General features: G+C 45.1%; 1 protein-coding gene across 1 annotated transcript in view; it reads left to right on the top strand.

Annotated features, from left to right (window-relative positions):
* The window catches only part of LOC310781244 (formin-like protein 3), a 46323-nt gene extending 30752 nt beyond the window's left edge, over window positions 1-15571 (top strand). The window contains exons 7-25 of the mRNA XM_083641814.1: window positions 2105-2213; window positions 2735-2811; window positions 3775-3868; window positions 6399-6473; window positions 6582-6692; window positions 6803-6952; window positions 7654-7755; window positions 7964-8333; window positions 9080-9172; window positions 9700-9824; window positions 9911-10113; window positions 10790-11093; window positions 11187-11267; window positions 11367-11496; window positions 11924-12084; window positions 12268-12369; window positions 13402-13494; window positions 14076-14199; window positions 15453-15571. Coding sequence (XP_083497940.1) covers window positions 2105-2213; window positions 2735-2811; window positions 3775-3868; window positions 6399-6473; window positions 6582-6692; window positions 6803-6952; window positions 7654-7755; window positions 7964-8333; window positions 9080-9172; window positions 9700-9824; window positions 9911-10113; window positions 10790-11093; window positions 11187-11267; window positions 11367-11496; window positions 11924-12084; window positions 12268-12369; window positions 13402-13494; window positions 14076-14199; window positions 15453-15544 — 2596 coding nt within the window. The 3' untranslated portion in view covers window positions 15545-15571. The remainder of the gene's footprint in view (window positions 1-2104; window positions 2214-2734; window positions 2812-3774; window positions 3869-6398; window positions 6474-6581; window positions 6693-6802; window positions 6953-7653; window positions 7756-7963; window positions 8334-9079; window positions 9173-9699; window positions 9825-9910; window positions 10114-10789; window positions 11094-11186; window positions 11268-11366; window positions 11497-11923; window positions 12085-12267; window positions 12370-13401; window positions 13495-14075; window positions 14200-15452) is intronic.
* Window positions 15572-19396: the final 3825 nt, after the last annotated feature.

The following is a 19396-nucleotide window of genomic DNA, read 5'->3' as shown; positions in this document are numbered from 1 at the left end:
CTCCCTCCTCTGTCCAGATGTGCGTCTGTGCTGTCCTCCCTCCTCTGTCCAGATGTGCGTCTGTGCTGTCCTCGCTAGATGAGAGCCAGCTTTGCTTACAGCTCAGCAGCACATGTTGGACAGTTGTGCTTCTGCTCTTCATCATCCTGCCCACACACAGACAGGAGATGAGGAGACTTTAAGGATCACAGGAGTAAATCAAACAATATAACAGTGTTCAAATTGTCTACATGAATGCAGGGCCGTAACCAGGGTTCCGAAATAGGGGAGGTCCAACAAGGGGAGGCGGATTCGTCAGATGACTTCCTGCCTGACCTGCCTTTCGTTTCAAAATAAAAGCGATCCCGTGTTTTTCATGCTTTTCCATGCAGATTGTTTTATTTTTTTCTCTGAAATATTAGGGGAGGTCCGGACCTCCCCGTCCTCATAGCTAGTTACGGCCATGCATGAATGACATGCAGGCTGCATAGCAGTTTGTCATAGATGACCAGTGTATGTGTATATAAGTGGGGGGAAAGGAAGTCGCGCACACGTAGCCATGATGCAAAAATATCTTCTTCCAATGATAAAAATATCAACGTTTCGACAGAAGTCTTCTTCAGTTATCATCTCAGTTATCTTATCAATATTTGGATACCCTGGGGGAGATTTATGTTGAAATCAAAATGTTGATCAAAATAATATATTTTTTCATGGTTTAACTGCACCTCTCCAATACTGGTGTGTGTTCTTCCTCTCTTTCACATGTAGTAGTGTAACATTGACGTATGAAGTACTAGTATGAAGTGCTACCGTCTTGGGAAATATTGTATTTGATTCATCGTAGTAAAATACTCGATGATGCACATGACATTTACAAACTGCACAAGATATACACACAGTGACAGTGCACGATTCAATTCAATTCAACTTGATTGTCATTAGCAATGTGCAAATACATAGTAATGAAAAGGGGAAAGGGTAGCGCCACAATAATAATCATAATCATAATAATAATAATAACAATCATAATCATAATAATAATTGTAGACACAATAGTATCAACATCAGCACATTTACAAGCTTAGTATAGATGGTAGCTTAGCAAAATAGCAGTAGGCTAAACATGGCACATATGTGATGACAAGGGCAGTGACACTAGTAATAGAGAGCCAAAGTGGAACATCACTTCCTGCTTCAGCACTGTACCAGAGATTTTCATCCGCCATTTATTTTCCCATAGACATTTTGTAAATTGCTTATAAAAATAGTTTTACTTGTTCAACCTAAACGGTTCAGATATATTTAGAAACAGGAGAGACCACATAACATTTAACTCGGACCAAAACGTAAAGAAAAAATTGCTGATTTAAATAAATATTTTTTCGATGTTGTTGTTTTTTTCGTTGGTCCGAGTGAAATGTTCTATGGTCTCTCCCGATTCTAAATATAGCTGAACCGTTTGGTTTGACCAAGTAAGATTATTTTTATAAGCATTTTACAAAATGTCTATGGGAAAATAAATGGTAGAAGAAAATGGTACTCTGGTACAGTGCTGAAGCAGGAAGTGACGTTCACTTTGCCTCTCTATAGACAAACACAATGAGAACAATAATAAATAGCTAGTATATCTGAGGTAGCTTATCGGAGGCTTTGTGCAAATAGCAGCAGACATGGCAGTACTGCAAAAAGTAGTAGCAGTAGTAGATAAGAAGTAGTAGATAAGAAGAGAGAAGCAACACAGAGTTACTTGCAAACAGTCTGTCTGCACCGTTGACTGTGTATAAGTCTATGGTATGCACATTGCACAGACCTCAGTCTGGTGGTGATAACGCGAAGAAAACCAGCATCCTCCCATCATGCGTCATGTAACCTCAAACGCTATCTTAGGAGATTCTGTCATATCTCTGTCTCGTCTTCTCTCTTCCCTCTGTATATTTCACTGACATACTTAAACCGAGAGTCATATGGATACCAGATACAACACTGAAGACTATTATCTAATGTCACCAAAAGACATGACAACAATGCCTTGGAAATACTGTAAATCACAAAGTAAAAAGGAAGACATCCGATACAACAACTGAATCTCGGTGAAACATTAACCTTTTGCCGTCTTTTGCAGCTACGGCTCCGTTACAAGCACCAAAACCATCAAGAACTCGCGTCTCGTGAGCCAAAAGGATGACGTGCATGTGTGCATCATGTGCCTGAGAGCGATCATGAACTACCAGGTACCAAACAGCGATGGCAACAGTATTACTCTGTCATGACACGACCTACCACTCCACTGCAGTACGGTCGAACGACTTACTCTACAATCTGACAGGAGATTTGTGTTGTAAATAATATCAGGATGATGTATTTCCTGTGCCGTGAAAAAGGTTGAATACAAGTCATACACAGCAAGTTGTTTTTTTAGATATTTTACGAAGGCACGTGAGGTTTGTAATTCACAAAATACATCCAAGTAATACATATGCTTTTTTTTCTTTCTTTTTTTGTAAGAGTAGACATGGTGTAAGAATGATAGAAGAAAATACAAAATAAACATAACATGGGCCTAAAGTTGCTTCAGGAGATTGTTGCTGCAGTCAGGCGGGTGGCCTAGATCATAGAACAAAAAGAAATAACATTTGTGTTGTAAATGTCAGGATTAGGTATTTCCTGTGCCGTGAAAAAGGTTGAATACAAAGTCGTACGCGGCACGTTTTCTCTGACCACACATCCTGTTCTCTCTGCTTTCTTCGTGCAGTATGGCTTCAACATGGTGATGTCCCACGCACACGCAGTCAATGAAATTGCTCTCAGCTTGAACAATAAGAACTCACGGTAAGAACTGAGGCCCCCCTGCCGCCTCTCGGGCTCCGGGCGATTAGGGGGCGGGGTCAAACAATAGGGGGGGGGGGGGACCCCCGCAGCCTGTTCATATGATATCCCCTCTTATTCTCCACGGGGCTCAGCTTCTCTCTGAAGTCGGGGGATCACAGACGTATATACAGCCTGTTAAAGGAGTGTTTACCAAAGGCAGATTAGTGTGGTAAACCGTCAGCCCCATAATGAAGACCTGTAGGGAAGTGCGAGCACTTAAAAAGCCATGAGCTCTGCCTGTCTCACACTTCAATATGCATTATAGATTACAACTCGGATTCATGTTGATGCTTGCACTTTTGTATTGAGACTTGTACGCAAAGCCATATTCCCCACCACCAGACATAACTAGTAGAATGTCCTAGTAGAACGTCCTAGTAGAATGTCCTAGTAGAACCTCTCTTTTGTTCAGTGTTGTTGGGCAAGTTACTCTGAAAATGTTATAAGTTACTTATTACTCCTTACTTATTACTTGGTAATCAAAAGTAATTACGGTAGTTAAGTTACTAGTTACAACCTGTTTTCGCCAGGTCCTTTTTAGAACTGAATCCACTTTATTGGAACAATAATTAACGTTACAGGAGGAGTCAACAATCAGCCAAACTGGATACTGTTATTATTTATTTGTCTACCTATAGGACAAAAACCGTCAATCTCATTCTGACAACACAGTAGTCTCTCATAGCCAGACCTATCTCCAGCGCTGGAGAACATAATGCAGTAACTTGAAGTGACTTGGATTTAGTAACTGTAATATAATTACTAATATAAATTGTAATCCCTTACACTACTCGTTACTGGGAAAGTAATAAACAGCAACTCTTTACTTTGCTGGCCAACCACTGGCTGTGTTTGATGTTCATGTCATTGATTGGTCAGATAGAGTTGGTGTATTGTACTGAGTGTGTGCTGCTGTGCTTCCAGGACTAAAGCCTTGGTCCTGGAGCTGCTGGCTGCGGTCTGTCTCGTCCGAGGAGGTCATGAGATCATTCTCTCAGCGTTTGACAACTTCAAAGAGGTGCAGTATTATTATGGCCCGAGGCAACGTTCTCTATGAAACGTGAACTATGTATCATTTGATGTGTCGTCTTGAGGTATCCGAGAAGAACAGCATTATAGAGGCACTAACCAGCCCCAAGAGGAGTGGCTACAGGTTCACATCCAGGCTGAGACAGCATTTAGCTCTTCAGGAATTGAACTGTTGATGTACAGCAATGTGTGCTATTTATTTATTTATATATATATATATATATATGTATACGTGTGTGTGTGTGTGTGTGTGTGTGTGTGTGTGTGTGTGTGTGTGTGTGTGTGTGTATGTATATATATATATATATGTATATATATATATATATATATATGTATATATATATATATGTATATATATATATATATGTATATATATATATATATATATATGTATATATATATATATATACTGTATATATATATATATATATATATATATATATATATATATATATATATACTGTATATATATACATCTATATATTTTATGCTGTCATTTTATATCCTGTTGTATATTGTTTTTGATATGGACCCATGGTGTCTGCAATAAAGTTTATATATATATATATATATATATATATATATATATATATATATATATATATATATATATATATGAACATGTATGATTTTGCTATTTATTGTCCCATGGCAATACATGGTTATCCCCATAGAGACAGTCCGCATGTCTGGGAACGCCCATACAGGCTCTAGGAACGCCCACAATAGACGCTGGGTTAGCCTGGGGGCTGGGTCAGGGTGGGGTAAATTCCCCCGTTCTATCCATTCAGCAAAGTTAGAATTTAGCTGATAGCCCAGCCCAGGCAGACACGATCGGGGATTTAACCACCGCAGTAAACGCACATCTGAGCAGACGTCTTGTGTTCTGCTCTAGAACCCCCAAACCTGTAGTTTAGAGCCGCAGCACCGTCTTTTGGTGAGTCAGCCCATGAGATCTATGGGCGGTTTTACCCCACTCGCGCGCCAGCCGTTCAACATTTTGTGGGCGTTCCCAGACATGCGGACTGTCTATGACGAGACATGGCCTCAAGGTCTGAATATACCAAGAAAAAAATCTAGAACAGCATTGTTATTTGCATGGAGGCGTCAAGGATCGGTGTAGTAGAGGGATGAACGACCTGGAGGAGTTCTGGAAGTTTGCTGGTCTTCTGAGGGTGTAAGCAAAGCCCCTACAGTGGCCTGTCTGAGGCTATTAGTCTTATTAAGTCACCAGATGTGAGCCGACCTTGAACAATGATAAGGATCAACTCCCTGATGGAAACCAGCGGAGCTCAAAGGTTTGCTGCTTCGCCCCTCGACTTTGTGCCGACGTAGTCCTCTGAAGAGCGGAACAAGCCAATTACCATGCAATCCAAGCCCCGCAGAGAGCCAACAGCTAATCAGCCCGCTAGTCAAAACAACATGCCACCATAGCCACAACTCTGTAGTGCTATCTCTACAATGACTCGCTAATGTACGGTGACAGCTTTCTGACATTTCACAAGATGGCCACCAATGGTGTTCAACCACAAATGCAGAGTAATTGCTCTAGGTGGGATTATGAGTATTAGTCTAGACAGACATGGGTTTATTCATTTTTCACATTATCAAAAGAAAGGGTGAAAAATAAGGGAAAACAGCGTTTGTTTTCTTTCCCCCTTTCTTTTTTGCTATCTTCTCTTCCCATGAATTCCTATAATTAGGAGGGATTGTTGTCGCAAATGGTGTGTGCCGACCTCTGTTTACGTACACTGAAGCTCTTGGCATGGAATCCACTGTAACTAACCGGAGTCTCATTCAAATCATAATCCTAACATAACGGCTTGAATGCATTACTGTAGTACAGTCTATTCATAATAAATCACAACCTGAGGTAGTTCACAGCATTAAGGGGAGGATAATACCGTCAGCTTGTAAATCACAACTACACAGGGTTGAAAGGGGTCTGGAACGTAACTTGGAAGTGCTTGGATAAAAAAAAAAAACAAGGCCTTGAAAGTGCTTTCTAAGTGATTTCTAAAGAAGTCTAGTTCAAAGTGCTTGGATTCAGTCTGCAGGAATCATCTGGAGTGCTGGGCCAAGCTTGATACACTTTCTTCCCTTCTACAGTATCACTCTCCATGTAGGCTACAAGCTCACAGCGACGCGCTGATCATTGCACTGTCATTGGCTGTTGTACTCTCTCGTAGGCGTTCTGAGCTCAAATATGCGGCTGGTCGCCTAGGTAACCCACATTGTTTAGCCCCCCCCCCTCTCTCTCCGGTTCGGGATGGGTGACACAAAGCCAACCAGCGATCGGGAGAAAACAATTAATTAATAATTAATTATGCTGCGGTTGTGTGGTGGACCGTGTGGAGTCGAGTCGAAACAGTTTATCTTTTCATGTTGACATCATTGAGTAATAGGTCCATGGTTGACATATGGAAATTCAGCACGCCACTTGTCCTTGAGAAGTCCTTGAAATGAATCATTACAAAAGAGAGGACATGCTCTGTAGTGACACATCCTTTACATTTCAGGTGTGCAAGGAGAAGCATCGCTTTGAGAGGCTGATGGACTACTTCCGCTGCGAGGAGGGGAACATTGACTTCATGGTAAGACGTGTGTGTGTGTGTGTGTGTGTGTGTGTGTGTGTGTGTCGACCCACCCACCCATCTGAACATATGTGTTTGATTCAAAACTTGTCTACATGTGTGGCCCAGGTTGCTTGCATGCAGTTCATCAACATCGTGGTGCACTCAGTTGAGGACATGAACTTCAGAGTGCATCTGCAGTTTGAGTTTACCAAGCTGGGACTGGATGACTACTTGGAGGTAAGGATGGCGATACTGAAATACTGTAACACGAAATATCCTGAACTGGAGACTATTTTTTTTATATGTGTCACCCAATGTCTGAGCCGCTCTCCTCCTCATCTTCTTAGAAATACAAGCACACAGAGAGTGACAAGCTGTCGGTGCAGATCCAGGCCTACCTGGATAATGTGTTTGATGTGGGTGGTCTGCTGGAAGACGCAGAGACCAAGAATGCAGCGCTGGAGAAGGTGGAGGAACTGGAGGAGCACCTGTCGCACGTAAGAGCACCGCACCCACCCCCGGGACCACCAAACAACCCGTTTACGAGGTTGTTGTGGTACGCCAGCTATGTAGGCCCTACAGTGTGTGTGGCAGTGTGGTAGTTAAAATTCTACGTCTGCGTCTGAATTTTTCACAAGTGGTGCAGGCTAATAACAGGGTGGAAATAGTTGGAAAATATTCATCTTGCTAGCACAGAGAACAATCGCTAATATTGTTCCTAGGTTGCCTCATTCTTTCTTGGGCAGTTGCCTTAGTATCCCACGCTGCTTTGCAAAAGACCTTCTTCTTCTTCTTCTTCTTCACATGGAAAGGTCGTAGGCAGTCCTGACATCATTCGAGGAATTTCAAAACAAACTCGGCTCTCAGGGGTCAGGAATGATGGGGGAGGACGAGGGTGAAGATTCTCCGTGAATTCCTGCGCAACATGTGTAACCCGTTCAAATGCAAAAGTGAAAGCTGCATATGCCTCCTGCTGTGTCATGCTGATGGGAATATCATATTTCTTTTTGATGCTGCAGAGTGTTATAGGGAAGATGGGGAGTGGCACTGGGATAGATGCCCATATTGCTGTCGATCAATTCTTGAATTCACCTCCTCCCATCTCTCTCCTTCATCCTCTTGTGTTCATTCCGCACACTGACACCATGTTTGCCGCTCCTCTGTGTCTCTCTCTCTCTCTCTCCATCGGGTTTCGTAGGTGACAGAGAAGCTGCTGGATGTGGAGAATGAGACAATGATGAAAGTAGCTGACCTGGAGAAACTGCTGCTTCAGAAGGACAAGGATCTACACGCAATACGGGTGAGCAGCTGTGATGATTGCATATTGCTCTCCTGCCTGTATCAACGAGGGTTCAGTTATTCTTGTAGTCAGTCAATATGCATTTCTGATGCATGCAGCTGAATTGGTGTGATAATAACAAATCAGGGCATCAGGAAACAGGATGTATCTTTTGGGGGTTGTGGAGTCATTGTGTTGTGCTCTCTATCACCCTCTGGTGACCGTCCAGGAGACGTTCGAGTCGACCAACACCCAGGTGACCACCCTGAGGCGGGTGATCAAGGAGAAGGATGCAGCCTTCCAGAGGCACTGCAACATCGAGAGGCGGCTGCTGGAGCTGGAGCAGCAAGGCACCATCCGTCTGCACAAGAAGCCTGACGGAGACGTGTTCATCGAGCCCCTGGGTGTAGGTGGTGTAGGTGGTGTAGGCGGAGGCAGTGGCCTTGCCATTCCTCTGGGCAACCTAGGGCTGTCCATAGGGCCTGTGGCTGGGCTGACAGGACCAGGGGGTCCAGACGCCAGTTTGCCCCCAGCCAGTGAAGCTCCTCCTCCCCCTCCCCCTCCACCACCACCCCCTCCTCCACTTCCTTCTGCCTCAGGTAATAGACCGTGACGCACAGTGTTTTATTTTTAATTCAAATGGTTTTTATTGTGTTTTCAATTAAAGAAGAGGGAAACAAGAGAAGAAAAAAAAACTATGAAAAACAGACAGAAGGTACCAAAAATGCATGGTTGCACAAATATTATACATGGATACACACCTTACATACATGAATTACTTGTTTTTGCCACCGAATGAACAAATAAAGGCAAAGTAAGTAATACAATCAAAAAGGAAGGAAGGAGAGGATGGTGGGGGGATGAGTAGGGTAGAGATATGGGGGGTTGCTAATGTAAAGTTTTTGCATCAAATGAATTTGCCTTTTCAAAGAGCCCTGGACTACGCATCTGTTTTTTTGTCTAGTTTAAGAGCTGAAGGTTACCTCACGAATCCAGCGTGAATGAGATTGATGACGCACAGTGATAATCACGTCTGGGGGGACATAATATGTACGTGGAAGTTGAGTCCATTTGACTGTAGCGACGGGGAGGAGGAGGAGGTTTATTTTCAGTTGTCTTTGTTAGTCCGTGCCCAGCCAGGTGATGGGTCATAGCTTTGTGTTCTTCCAGCCCAGACAGGAAAGGGAAATGCACAGGGTTTCCTTTGTGTGAGCGAGCAGCCCGGGCAGAGACCACACAGCACAGGAGACAGAGGAGTCATTATGACCACAGCTTTCAGCGCCATTGTCCCTGCGTTCCAGTATCAGTACTGTAACATCTACATGACATTTCTTCTGCATTACAGGGCACAATGCACCACCACCACCGCCACCGCCACCTCTTGCTCCACCTTTGCCGGGCACCTCTCCCTCAGTCATCCTCAGTGTGGGTCTATCAGGTGAGACTCAACGCCACTTTGTTACGGGCAATATACGTGGGCATCTTTATATAGAGAGGCAAAGTGACCGCCTACTTCCTGCTTCAGCACTGTACCATTTTCCCCATAGACATTTCGTAAAATGCATATAAAAATAGTTTTACTTCGTCAAACCAAACGGTTCAGCTATATTTAGAATCGGGAGAGACCATAGAACATTTCACTCGGACCAAAAATATTTTCTTTTAAACCTGCATTTTTTTTTTACGTTTTGGTCCGAGTGAAATGTTATGCGATCTCTCCTGTTTCTAAATATATCTGAACCGTTTGGTTTGAATAAGTACAACTATTTTGATAAGCATTTTACATCATGTCTATGGGAAAATAAATGGCGGATGAAAATCTCTGGTACAGTGCTGAAGCAGGAAGTGACATTCCACTTTGGCTCTCGATTGTGGAAGGAATTCCATTGCAGACAATAAAGCAAAAGAGTAGTGACTAGTGGAGTGCCATTTTAACAGATGATTTTATTTTATTTATGACTGCAGCTATCAGGATCAAGAAGCCCATCAAAACTAAGTTCCGTTTGCCTGTGTTCAACTGGACTGCTCTGAAACCCAATCAGATCAACGGCACTGTCTTCAATGAGATTGACGATGAGCGCGTGCTAGAGGTAACACATAAATGGTTAGCTTTGATCTCTTAACGCTAAGTTCTAGAACAAGTCGGTGAACAATTTGCTTCCGTTGTTCTGTGTAGGAGCTGGATCTGGAGCGGTTTGAAGAGATGTTTAAGACCAGAGCTCAGGGTCCCATTGTGGACTTCATCTGCACTAAGAGCAAGGTGGCCCAGAAGGCCGTGAACAAAGTCACCCTGCTGGACGCCAACCGCTCAAAGAACCTCGCCATCACACTGCGGAAGGCCAACAAGCCCACAGAAGAGATCTGCAAAGCAATAGAGAAGTATGAACTTTTAGACACAAAAGTATTTTTTGATGCACTTGACTAGGAAGTCATCAGGTCCAGTCAACATGTCTCTTTTCAGATGAACAGTTTTTAACCCTAACCCAAAGCGCATAAACCCTCGACCCTAAACCCCCCAACTCGTAATCACCATGAACACAATTGACCTTGGTTGACATCATACATACCTTCCATCACACGCAGTGGGAACAATTATTTAAAACTAAACTATATAAAAAAGAAAGTACAAAACAATGACATAGGTGTTGTCCATACATATATCATTAGATAGATATCACATTAAACACGAAACGAGCGACTCCCCCCAGAAGACGGCCCATGTTAAGAGCCCTCCAAGAAGGTTCAGTATCTGCCACATTTTCTATTATATACCTCCAATCTTCCAAAGCGTATAAAGGGAAACCTTCTCAAACGCTGCCACTCTTGCCAACTCAGCAGGCCATTCTTGGACTGAAGGTACCCCCTCCTTATTCCATCCTCTGAGAAGAATCTGTCCGCCTATCATGATAGTAGTTTGGACGCAACTTTGTATATATTTATCTCCTCCCATCAAGAGTGACCCATCACCTAAAACAAATAATCTGGGACTGAACAGCATTTGCATCTCTGAAATCAGTCAACATGCCTCCAATGTATTGTTATTTTGTCTCCTCAGGTTTGACCTGAAGGCCTTACCTGTGGACTTTGTGGAGTGCCTGATGCGTTTCCTTCCCACGGAGGCAGAGACCAAGGTCATGCGTCAGTACGAGCGCGAGAGGCGCCCGCTGGACCAGCTCGCCGAGGAAGATCGCTTCATGCTCTTCTTCAGCAAGATCGAGCGCCTCACCCAGAGGATGAACATCATCACCTTTGTCGGGAACTTTGACGACAACGTCAACATGCTCACGCCGCAGCTCAACGCCATCATCGCAGCTTCGGGCTCGGTGAAATCCTCGCCAAAGTTGAAACGGGTCCTCGAGGTAAGAAATTCAACCGGATCGTTTGTGGCCTTTCGTATCGGCAGTGATTGTATTGTGCTTGCATATTCATTCATTCTTCTCTCTCGCCTGCAGATCATCTTAGCCTTGGGAAACTACATGAACAGTAGCAAAAGAGGCTCTGTTTATGGTTTCAAATTACAAAGTCTCGATTTGGTGAGTGTTTTGGAGAGATTTTTCTAGAGCTTAAATGGCTACACTACACAGTCTATATTTGAAGTGCTTTGGCTGATGGGCATTCTTCTCCTTTCACAGCTGCTGGACACTAAGTCTACGGACAGGAAGATGACTTTGCTCCACTACATCGCTCTCATTGTGAAAGAGAAGTATCCCGAGCTGGCCAACTTCTGCAATGAGCTGAACTTTGTGGATAAAGCTGCAGCAGGTGGGTTTGGAGAAAAACATTGAATGGTCAATCACTTATCATGTGTGAACTTCACATGGTGAAGACATTTTTGAAGACATGTCAGACATGTTTACATGGGTTGTCTGGGTAGTGTGTCATCTACCACGTTTAATTCCCAGTATGTATGGGGGGGGGGGGGTCTGCTCGGTGTGGGTGAGGGGAACTGGGGGGAATAGTGTGATTCACCCACATACTACCTCCTGCCAATGAAACTCCTCACTGTCAGATGAAAAGAGGCGGGAGGCGACTGCACATGTATCGGAGGGAGCATGTTGCTAGTCTATGGCTCTCCCCAGATCAGCAGAGGGGGGCGGAGCAACGACCAGGGACAGCAGGGGGAATGTTGTCTATGTCGTCAAAGATAAGCCTGTAAATAAAATCTCTTCTTTCATGACTGTTTGTGAAGTCTCTCTGGAAAACGTGTTGCTGGACGTGCGAGAGCTGGGGAAGGGCATGGACCTGATCAGGAGAGAGTGCAGCCTGCACGTCCATTCGGTCCTCAAGGACTTCCTGCAGGCCAGTGACACCAAGCTGGACAAGCTGCAGAAGGACGCCAAGACGGCGGAGGTACGCTTCAGCACTGTCCTCCTCCCCTCCTAACCTCCAAGTAGCAAACCGGACAAAATCAAAATAGACACATAAGCAGCAACACCCTTCCTCTGATGCAGTTCATTGAATCCTAATACAGAATGAAGCTTCCTCACATGACACTGTTTACAAACACTGCTTTCCACTCTCTTCTCACTGTAGGAAGCGTTCAGCAATGTGGTGAACTACTTTGGAGAGAGTGCCAAGACCACTCCGCCCTCCGTCTTCTTCCCTGTGATTGTGCGCTTTGTCAGGTCCTACAAGGTGAGGCCGGACGACGTCTCTCTCTCATCACTTCCATACTCTGTAGGTGCGGCTTGCTCTCCTGCTCCCTTGAGTTGGCCTGGATGTTGGTCCTTCTCCCTCAGAGCTGGGGCTGTCCGTGTGTGCCACAGGACGTGGTGTAAAGTCAGAGGGCCAAATAACAGGAAGGGCCAGCTGGGCCTGGCTTCAGCTGGGCCTGGCTTCAGCTGGGCCTGGCTTCAGCTGGGCCTGGCTTCAGCTGGGCCTGGCTTTAGAGCAGCAGCTGGGCTGTTGAGCCTGGTCCCTGCCCCCCTCTCCTTTGACCCCCGGACAGCCTCACCCTGCCCCACCACACAGCACACTTCCTGAGATTGTTCTCCGCCTGGATTTATGGGATCTGCTCGAGGAAGTGTGTGTGTGTGTGTGTGTGTGTGTGTGTGTGTGTGTGTGTGTGTGTGTGTGTGTGTGTACATACTGTGTGTGTGTGAGAGAGAGAGAGAGAGAGAGAGAGGATAAATGTATAATGACTGGTTGTGTTCATCAAAGTGTGTGTTCCCTGATCTGTGTCCTCTATTCTAAAAGGGCCACTTAGTTTCCTTGGCTTGGCCGGTGTGTTGAGTGTGATGTGTGTTGAGTGTGATGTGTATGATGAGTGTGTTGAGTGTGATGAGTGTGTTGAGTGTGATGTGTGTTGAGTGTGATGTGTATGATGAGTGTGTTGAGTGTGATGAGTGTGTTGAGTGTGATGTGTGTTGAGTGTGATGTGTATGATGAGTGTGTTGAGTGTGATGAGTGTGATGTGTGTTGAGTGTGATGTGTATGATGAGTGTGTTGTGTATGATGAGTGTGTTGTGTATGATGAGTGTGTTGTGCATGATGTGTGTGTTGAGTGTGTTGTGTATGATGAGTGTGTTGAGTGTGTTGTGTATGATGTGTGTGTTGAGTGTGTTGTGTATGATGAGTGTGTTGAGTGTGATGTGTGTTGTGTATGATGTGTGTGAGGAGTGTGTTGAGTGTGTTGTATTTGAGCGCTCTCTTCTCTCTGCTTCACAGGACGCCGTGGAGCAAAACGAGCTGAGGAAAAAGCAAGAGCAAGCGATGAGAGAGAAGTTACTGGCCCAGGAGGCCAAACAGCACGACCCCAAGGTACCCTAACCCTACGCACCTGGGACCAATCAAACATGGCCGTCCGTCCGCGTAGTGCAGCGGTAGATTCCCTGCCTACCAACATGAGGGGTCGCAGGTTCGAGCCCCCGTGTTACCTCCGGCTTGGTCGGGCGTCCATATGGCCGTGTCTGCGGGTGGGAAGGCGCATTAAGGGTATATATGCGTCCTGGTCACTGCAGTAGTGCCTCCTCTGGTCAGTCAGGGCACATGTTCCGGGGGGGTGGGGAATAGTGTAATCCTCCCACGTGTTACGTCCTGCTGGTGAAACGCCTCGCTGTCAGGTGAAAAGAGGTTGTTGGTGACTGCACATGTATCAAGAGGAGGAGTGTGCGAGTCTACAACTCTCCCCAGATTGGCAGAGGGGGTGGGTGTGTTGAAACGTGATCAAAACAAAACAAAGACGGCATGACCCCCGAGGTACAGCCCAAGCGTCTGCAACTGGGTCGAATGAAACACAACTCGCCGCATAGATATCAGATGCTTGCTCTGTGTTACTGTATATAAGGGGTTTGTGGTGTGCCACAAAGCGCAACAAATTGTCACAATGTGTTCTGGTGCAGGTCCACGGCCATAAGAAGAAGCAGCAGCAGCAGGAGCTGATCGCAGAGCTGCGCAAGCGGCAAGCCAAAGACCACCGGCCCGTGTACGAGGGCAAGGACGGCACCATCGAGGACATCATCACAGGTGGGCCAGACAGCACCGGCACCCTAAGCAGCCCCCGTCTGGGCGCCCGCAGTCCCGGCCGGACCAGGCCTAAGATGACCGTGGTCCTCCATAGCTCGGCTCCCTTAAAGTGCACCTTGTGCTACGTGGTCCAGACACCGCCACGCCTGGAGCCCGCCACATAGCAGCACAGCAACACGTCAGCATGTCAGGAGGCAGAAGTCACTCCAGGGGCCGCTGTCTAGTTATGAAATGTGCAACTAAAGCGAATGAGCCTGAAATATCAATATACATAATGTAGATAGTTATTGTATATAGTATCATCAAACAGTTGGATCTCAAGTATTGTCATGTGTTTAGGGCCTCTATCTATTGAGTCATTGTTCCATTGGAGAAAGAGCAGCATCTACAGCCTCAGAGCAGTACTTCAGCCTCCACTAACTGGTGTTTTTGTCTTGGTCATTAATCATCACTTAAAATGGGATTTTTTTTTAATGCTGTTTTAATGTCTTTTTTTTTTAAATAACATTGATAATGCTTCTTTGCCTCTACTCCTCTACTATAACAGTCGATGACATGATCACCTACAATCTGGGCACGCAGAATCCATCAGACCGACGACCAATAAGACCCTGGGACAGACGGCCGATATTGTGGGCTTTTATGGTGTCGAGCGAATGTCCGCGATTATAGAGACTAGCTATACTATAGAGATTATAGAGACTAGCTATACTATAGAGATTATAGAGACTAGCTATACTATAGAGATTATAGAGACTAGCTATACTATAGAGATTAGCCCAAATGTCGTCTGGACAGTAGACCTAAAACGGCTCCAAAAAATATCGATTGATCAACTCCAACTCCACCCTGGCATCAGTTGGACTGTGACCGATGGCCGCGGCGCCGCTCGACACCGGAAACACTGAAATATCGTCCGTCTGTCGCAGAGTCTTATTAATCGTCAGACTGAGGGACTCTGGGTGTCCAGACTGGATCACCTCTGATAGCATTCCAACACATGCTCAGTGCCTCCTTATCCTGTATGATGGAAACGGGCACAATACAGGACAACTTAACTTAACTTAACTTAACTTAACTTAACTCTTTAGCTCTGTGGGCTAAACACAGCTCCAGTTTCCTCAGGGTTCATTACAGGCCCTGGATGTATTGTGAAGGCGGGTCTTAGCCCGGGACAGACGGTGTCTTAGGTGTGACCGTGTTCTCTCTCCCTCCCTCCCTCCCTCCCCCCTCCCTCCCCCCTCCTCCCCCAGTGCTGAAGAGCGTGCCCTTCACAGCCCGCACGGCTAAACGCGGCTCACGGTTCTTCTGTGAAGCCAACCTCTGTGACGACGCCAACTGCTAGCCCTCTCCCCCCCCCCTCTAATGCCAAGGTTGTCCAGCAGGTGTCTCTTGTACGCCTCCCCTGACCCACTGTGCATGTAGCATGATCCCCCTCGACCCATCCCCCACCCACCCCCCACAACTAACCTAGGCCGTCGTCGGGTTGCCATGTTTGTGTTCTACTACCTCAAATGATTCCTAATCCAGCGTCTGGGGATAGGAGTCAGCCAAACCTCTTTGACTGGCACTAATCTTCATGGAGAGAAAAAAAGTCGAAAGTGTGATCACATTTTTTTTTTGTGTAAAAAAAAAAATGGTAATCCACGTCTTCACAGTGCAATCGAACATGAATTGATGGAGTGTGAGCATCATGCATGGCAGATGTGAAAAGGTTGAATGTGAAGACACATTCCTTTGCACTCGTTCTGGAAGCTGAATTGAACGTTTCTAGCGTCAAGAGGTTTGGCTACTCTATAAGAGAGGCAAAGTGAACGTCACTTCCTGCTTCAGCAGCACTGTACCAGAGATTTTCTTCCGCAATTTATTTTCCCATAGACATTTCGTAAAATGCTTATAAAAAATAGTTTTACTTGGTTCAGTAAACGCTTCACCTATATTTAGAATCGGGAGCGACCATAGAACATTTCACTCGGACCAAAACTTTAAAAATAAAACATTGATTATTTTTTCTTTAAACCCAAATTTTTTTACGTTTTGTTCCGAGTGAAATGTTATGCGATCTCTCCCGTTTCTAAATATATCTGTACCGTTTGGGTTGAACAAGTAAAACTATTTTTATACGAATTTTAGGAAATGTCTTATGGGAAAATAAATGGCGGATGAAAATCTCTGGTACAGTGCTGGAGCAGGAAGTGATGTTCCACTTTGGCTCTCTATTGGTTTTATCAACAGCGCCTTGTTCCATGAGACTAACTTGTGTGGTGTTGGTTTCCGGCTAACATGTTCACTCTTCTTTCCTCGACCACCACTGTTTGTTCCACCCCGTCCAGCCGAACAGAGGATTAATGACAGTATATGCCACTCCTAAGAGAGGGTAAGGAAGGTAGCCTGGCCCAAACCCGGCCTGCTTGGCCCACTCCGGCTCCTGTGTGCTGCTACAGTCATGTCAGCTGCTTCAGCTAGTGCTTTGGATGGAGGAAAAAAAGATGCTTTAAAGGAACAGCTCACCCTAAAATCCAAATTACATATTTTTCTTCTTACCTGTAGTGATATTTATCCATCTACATCGTTTGTGTCAGTTGCCTGAGTTTTGGAGATATCGGCCCTAGTGATGTCTGCCTTCTCTCCAATACAATGGAACTGGATGGCACTCGGCTTGTGGTGCTCAAAATGGCAACAATTTGAAAAACTCAACAGCAATGTCTCTTTCCAGAAATAATGGCCCGGTTACTCAAGATAATCCACAGACCTCGTTATTAGCAGCTTCATGTAGGAACTATTTATTTTCAACTAAACTACTCCCACAGCTGCAGGCTTGTTTCATGTAGCAATTAGCTAGCAGCTAGTGGGTGTAGTTCGGTCTAAAGAAAATAGTTCCTACATGAAACCAGGAGCGTAGGCAGAAATTCAATTATGGGTGGGCCTGGATAAAATTGGGTGGGCCTGGATAAAATTGGTGGGGCAATTGCATGACGAAATTCATAAATTCATCATGCATTAGACTCTGGAGATGATGTGCCCTGCGTTTTTAAGCTACAAAACCATTAGCTAGCAAGGCAGCAGCAAGTTTGCCTCTAGAAAACAAACATTTTTTTTTTTTTTTTTTTGGGTGGGCCAGGGCAAGAAGTGGGTGGGCCTGTGCCTACCCAGGCCCACCCGTAGAAACGCCCCTGCATGAAACTGCTCACAACAAGGTTTGTGGATGATCTTGAATAACCAGGTCATAATTTTCTGGAAAGAGACATTGCTGTTGAGTTTTTCAAATGTATGTTTTTGTTGCTTTGAGCACTACAAGCCGAGTGCCATCCAGTTCCATTGTATTGGAGAAGAGGCAGACATCTCTACGGCCGATATGTCCAAAACTCAGGCAACTAACACAAAACGATATAGATGGATAAATAGCACTGCAGGTGTGAGGAAAAATATGTATTTTGGATTTTAGGGTGAGCTGTCCCTTTAAAGCAATCAGAAAGCTAGATTATTGAATGCTGCCACTACAGGTGCAGCATGTTTTTTTTATTATGATTTTAGAAAAATTCAACATTACTTGCCCCATCTTTCAAATTAATCAGAAATTGAATTCAGTGACTTGATTTTTCACCAACTCTTCACTTCAGGGAAGAAGGCTTTGTGGTATTACAGGACAGAGTCTTTCGTTTATAATGCATCATAATTGTCATCATCATCATCATATCATCCACCCCCTCCTATGTGTTGCATGTTGTCCAGTGACCTCTCACCTGTCAGCAGTGTCCGCCATGTTTCGTCTTTGCTAAGTGTCCATCGCGGTGTGCTGAATAGCTTTTTGGTCAACAATCTCTAGCTCCTCCCTCCCAGAGAAATCAACAAGGCATAGGTCAAATATACATCAATATCAACAAGGCATAGGTCAAATATACATCAATCTGTAGCTCCTCCCTCCCAGAGAAATCAACAAGGCATAGGTCAAATATACATCAATACAGTCTGGATCCATAATTACAGACTGCTGAAAGCCTGTATCTTCCCACAGTGGCACAGGCTGCTTAGTTGTCACACATTGGTGCCAGGCAAACTAAAGAGCTTGTTGACCATTTCACTGTAACCGTTATAATGTTGGCTATTACTTTAATTTCTACATTAATGGTATATGAAGGTTGCTAAAACTGAATTCCCAAAGCCTTGAATTTCATTTTGTGTAGTGTATCATCAGTCAGTTGGAAATGCAAGGTTATGGGAATGTGTCATTCTCTGTTTAGTCTGTACCGTGTAAGCCCTTATTTGACCATTTCTAATGCACAGTTAACACAGTTTAATATGAATAATGAATTGCGGACTTTCTAACATTTTTCGAATTTTACGACTTAAGTGTACTCTTAACTTGACTAGCCCTATACTTTTACAGCTTAAGTATACAAATGAGCAGAGAGATGCTAGCGCTTTCACTTGGGCCAAACCTGAGCAGAATGCAGCCAGTTTGAGTTTTGCTGTTTGACCTCCTAGTCGTCTAACATGTGTGTGTCCCCCTACCCTTCTCACCCCTCTCTCCACTGCCTACTCACAGATCTCCGAAACCAGCCTTTCCTGCGAGCCGACGCGCTGATCCGGAGCGGTTGGAAGAGACCCTAAACCACTTATTCGTCACTTATACCCCCCCCTTTCCCTGCTATAACCCTCTCCCCTGTGTCCCGATGGTTCTACTCAACCCCGAGGCTGCAGATCACAAAGACTGAGAAAGGGGGGACAGGACAGAGCCAGCGGCTCGTTTTAGCTGGGTAATTTATTTATTTATGGAGATCCGTTACAGCCACTCTTTAAGTGAACGGCCATCGTTACAGAAGCACAATGGGGGCGGGGCTGCCCCCTCTCTCACTGCGTAACCATAGACTTTTCCCGCATCTGCTGGCACCGGGAAGCAGACCGGCCGGGAGGAGTGACTACACACAGGTGAGGTGTGTGTGTGGAGGACTGGTGGAACCACAAGCAGGAAGAGCGCTGCTTTGACTAACAAGTGCCTGCCAACATGTGGATCTGATTCCCCCAGACCGTTCATTTCCCTCAGATCGCGCCGGCCTGGCAGGACTGAGACTGGGAGGCAGCCCGGAGCTCCGCTGCTGTGGGACGTCTGCTTGGAAAGACACTGTGGTTTGCACTCACAAAACCTTCCCCCAAATAACATAGGAGGCTCAGCATAATGAGACATGCGGGGACTTAA

Source organism: Poromitra crassiceps (genome assembly GCF_964638095.1).
Source record: "Poromitra crassiceps genome assembly, chromosome: 8".
Lineage (NCBI taxonomy): Eukaryota > Metazoa > Chordata > Actinopteri > Beryciformes > Melamphaidae > Poromitra > Poromitra crassiceps.
Note: the sequence above shows the minus strand (reverse complement) of the source record. Positions and strands in the feature narration are given on the sequence as shown.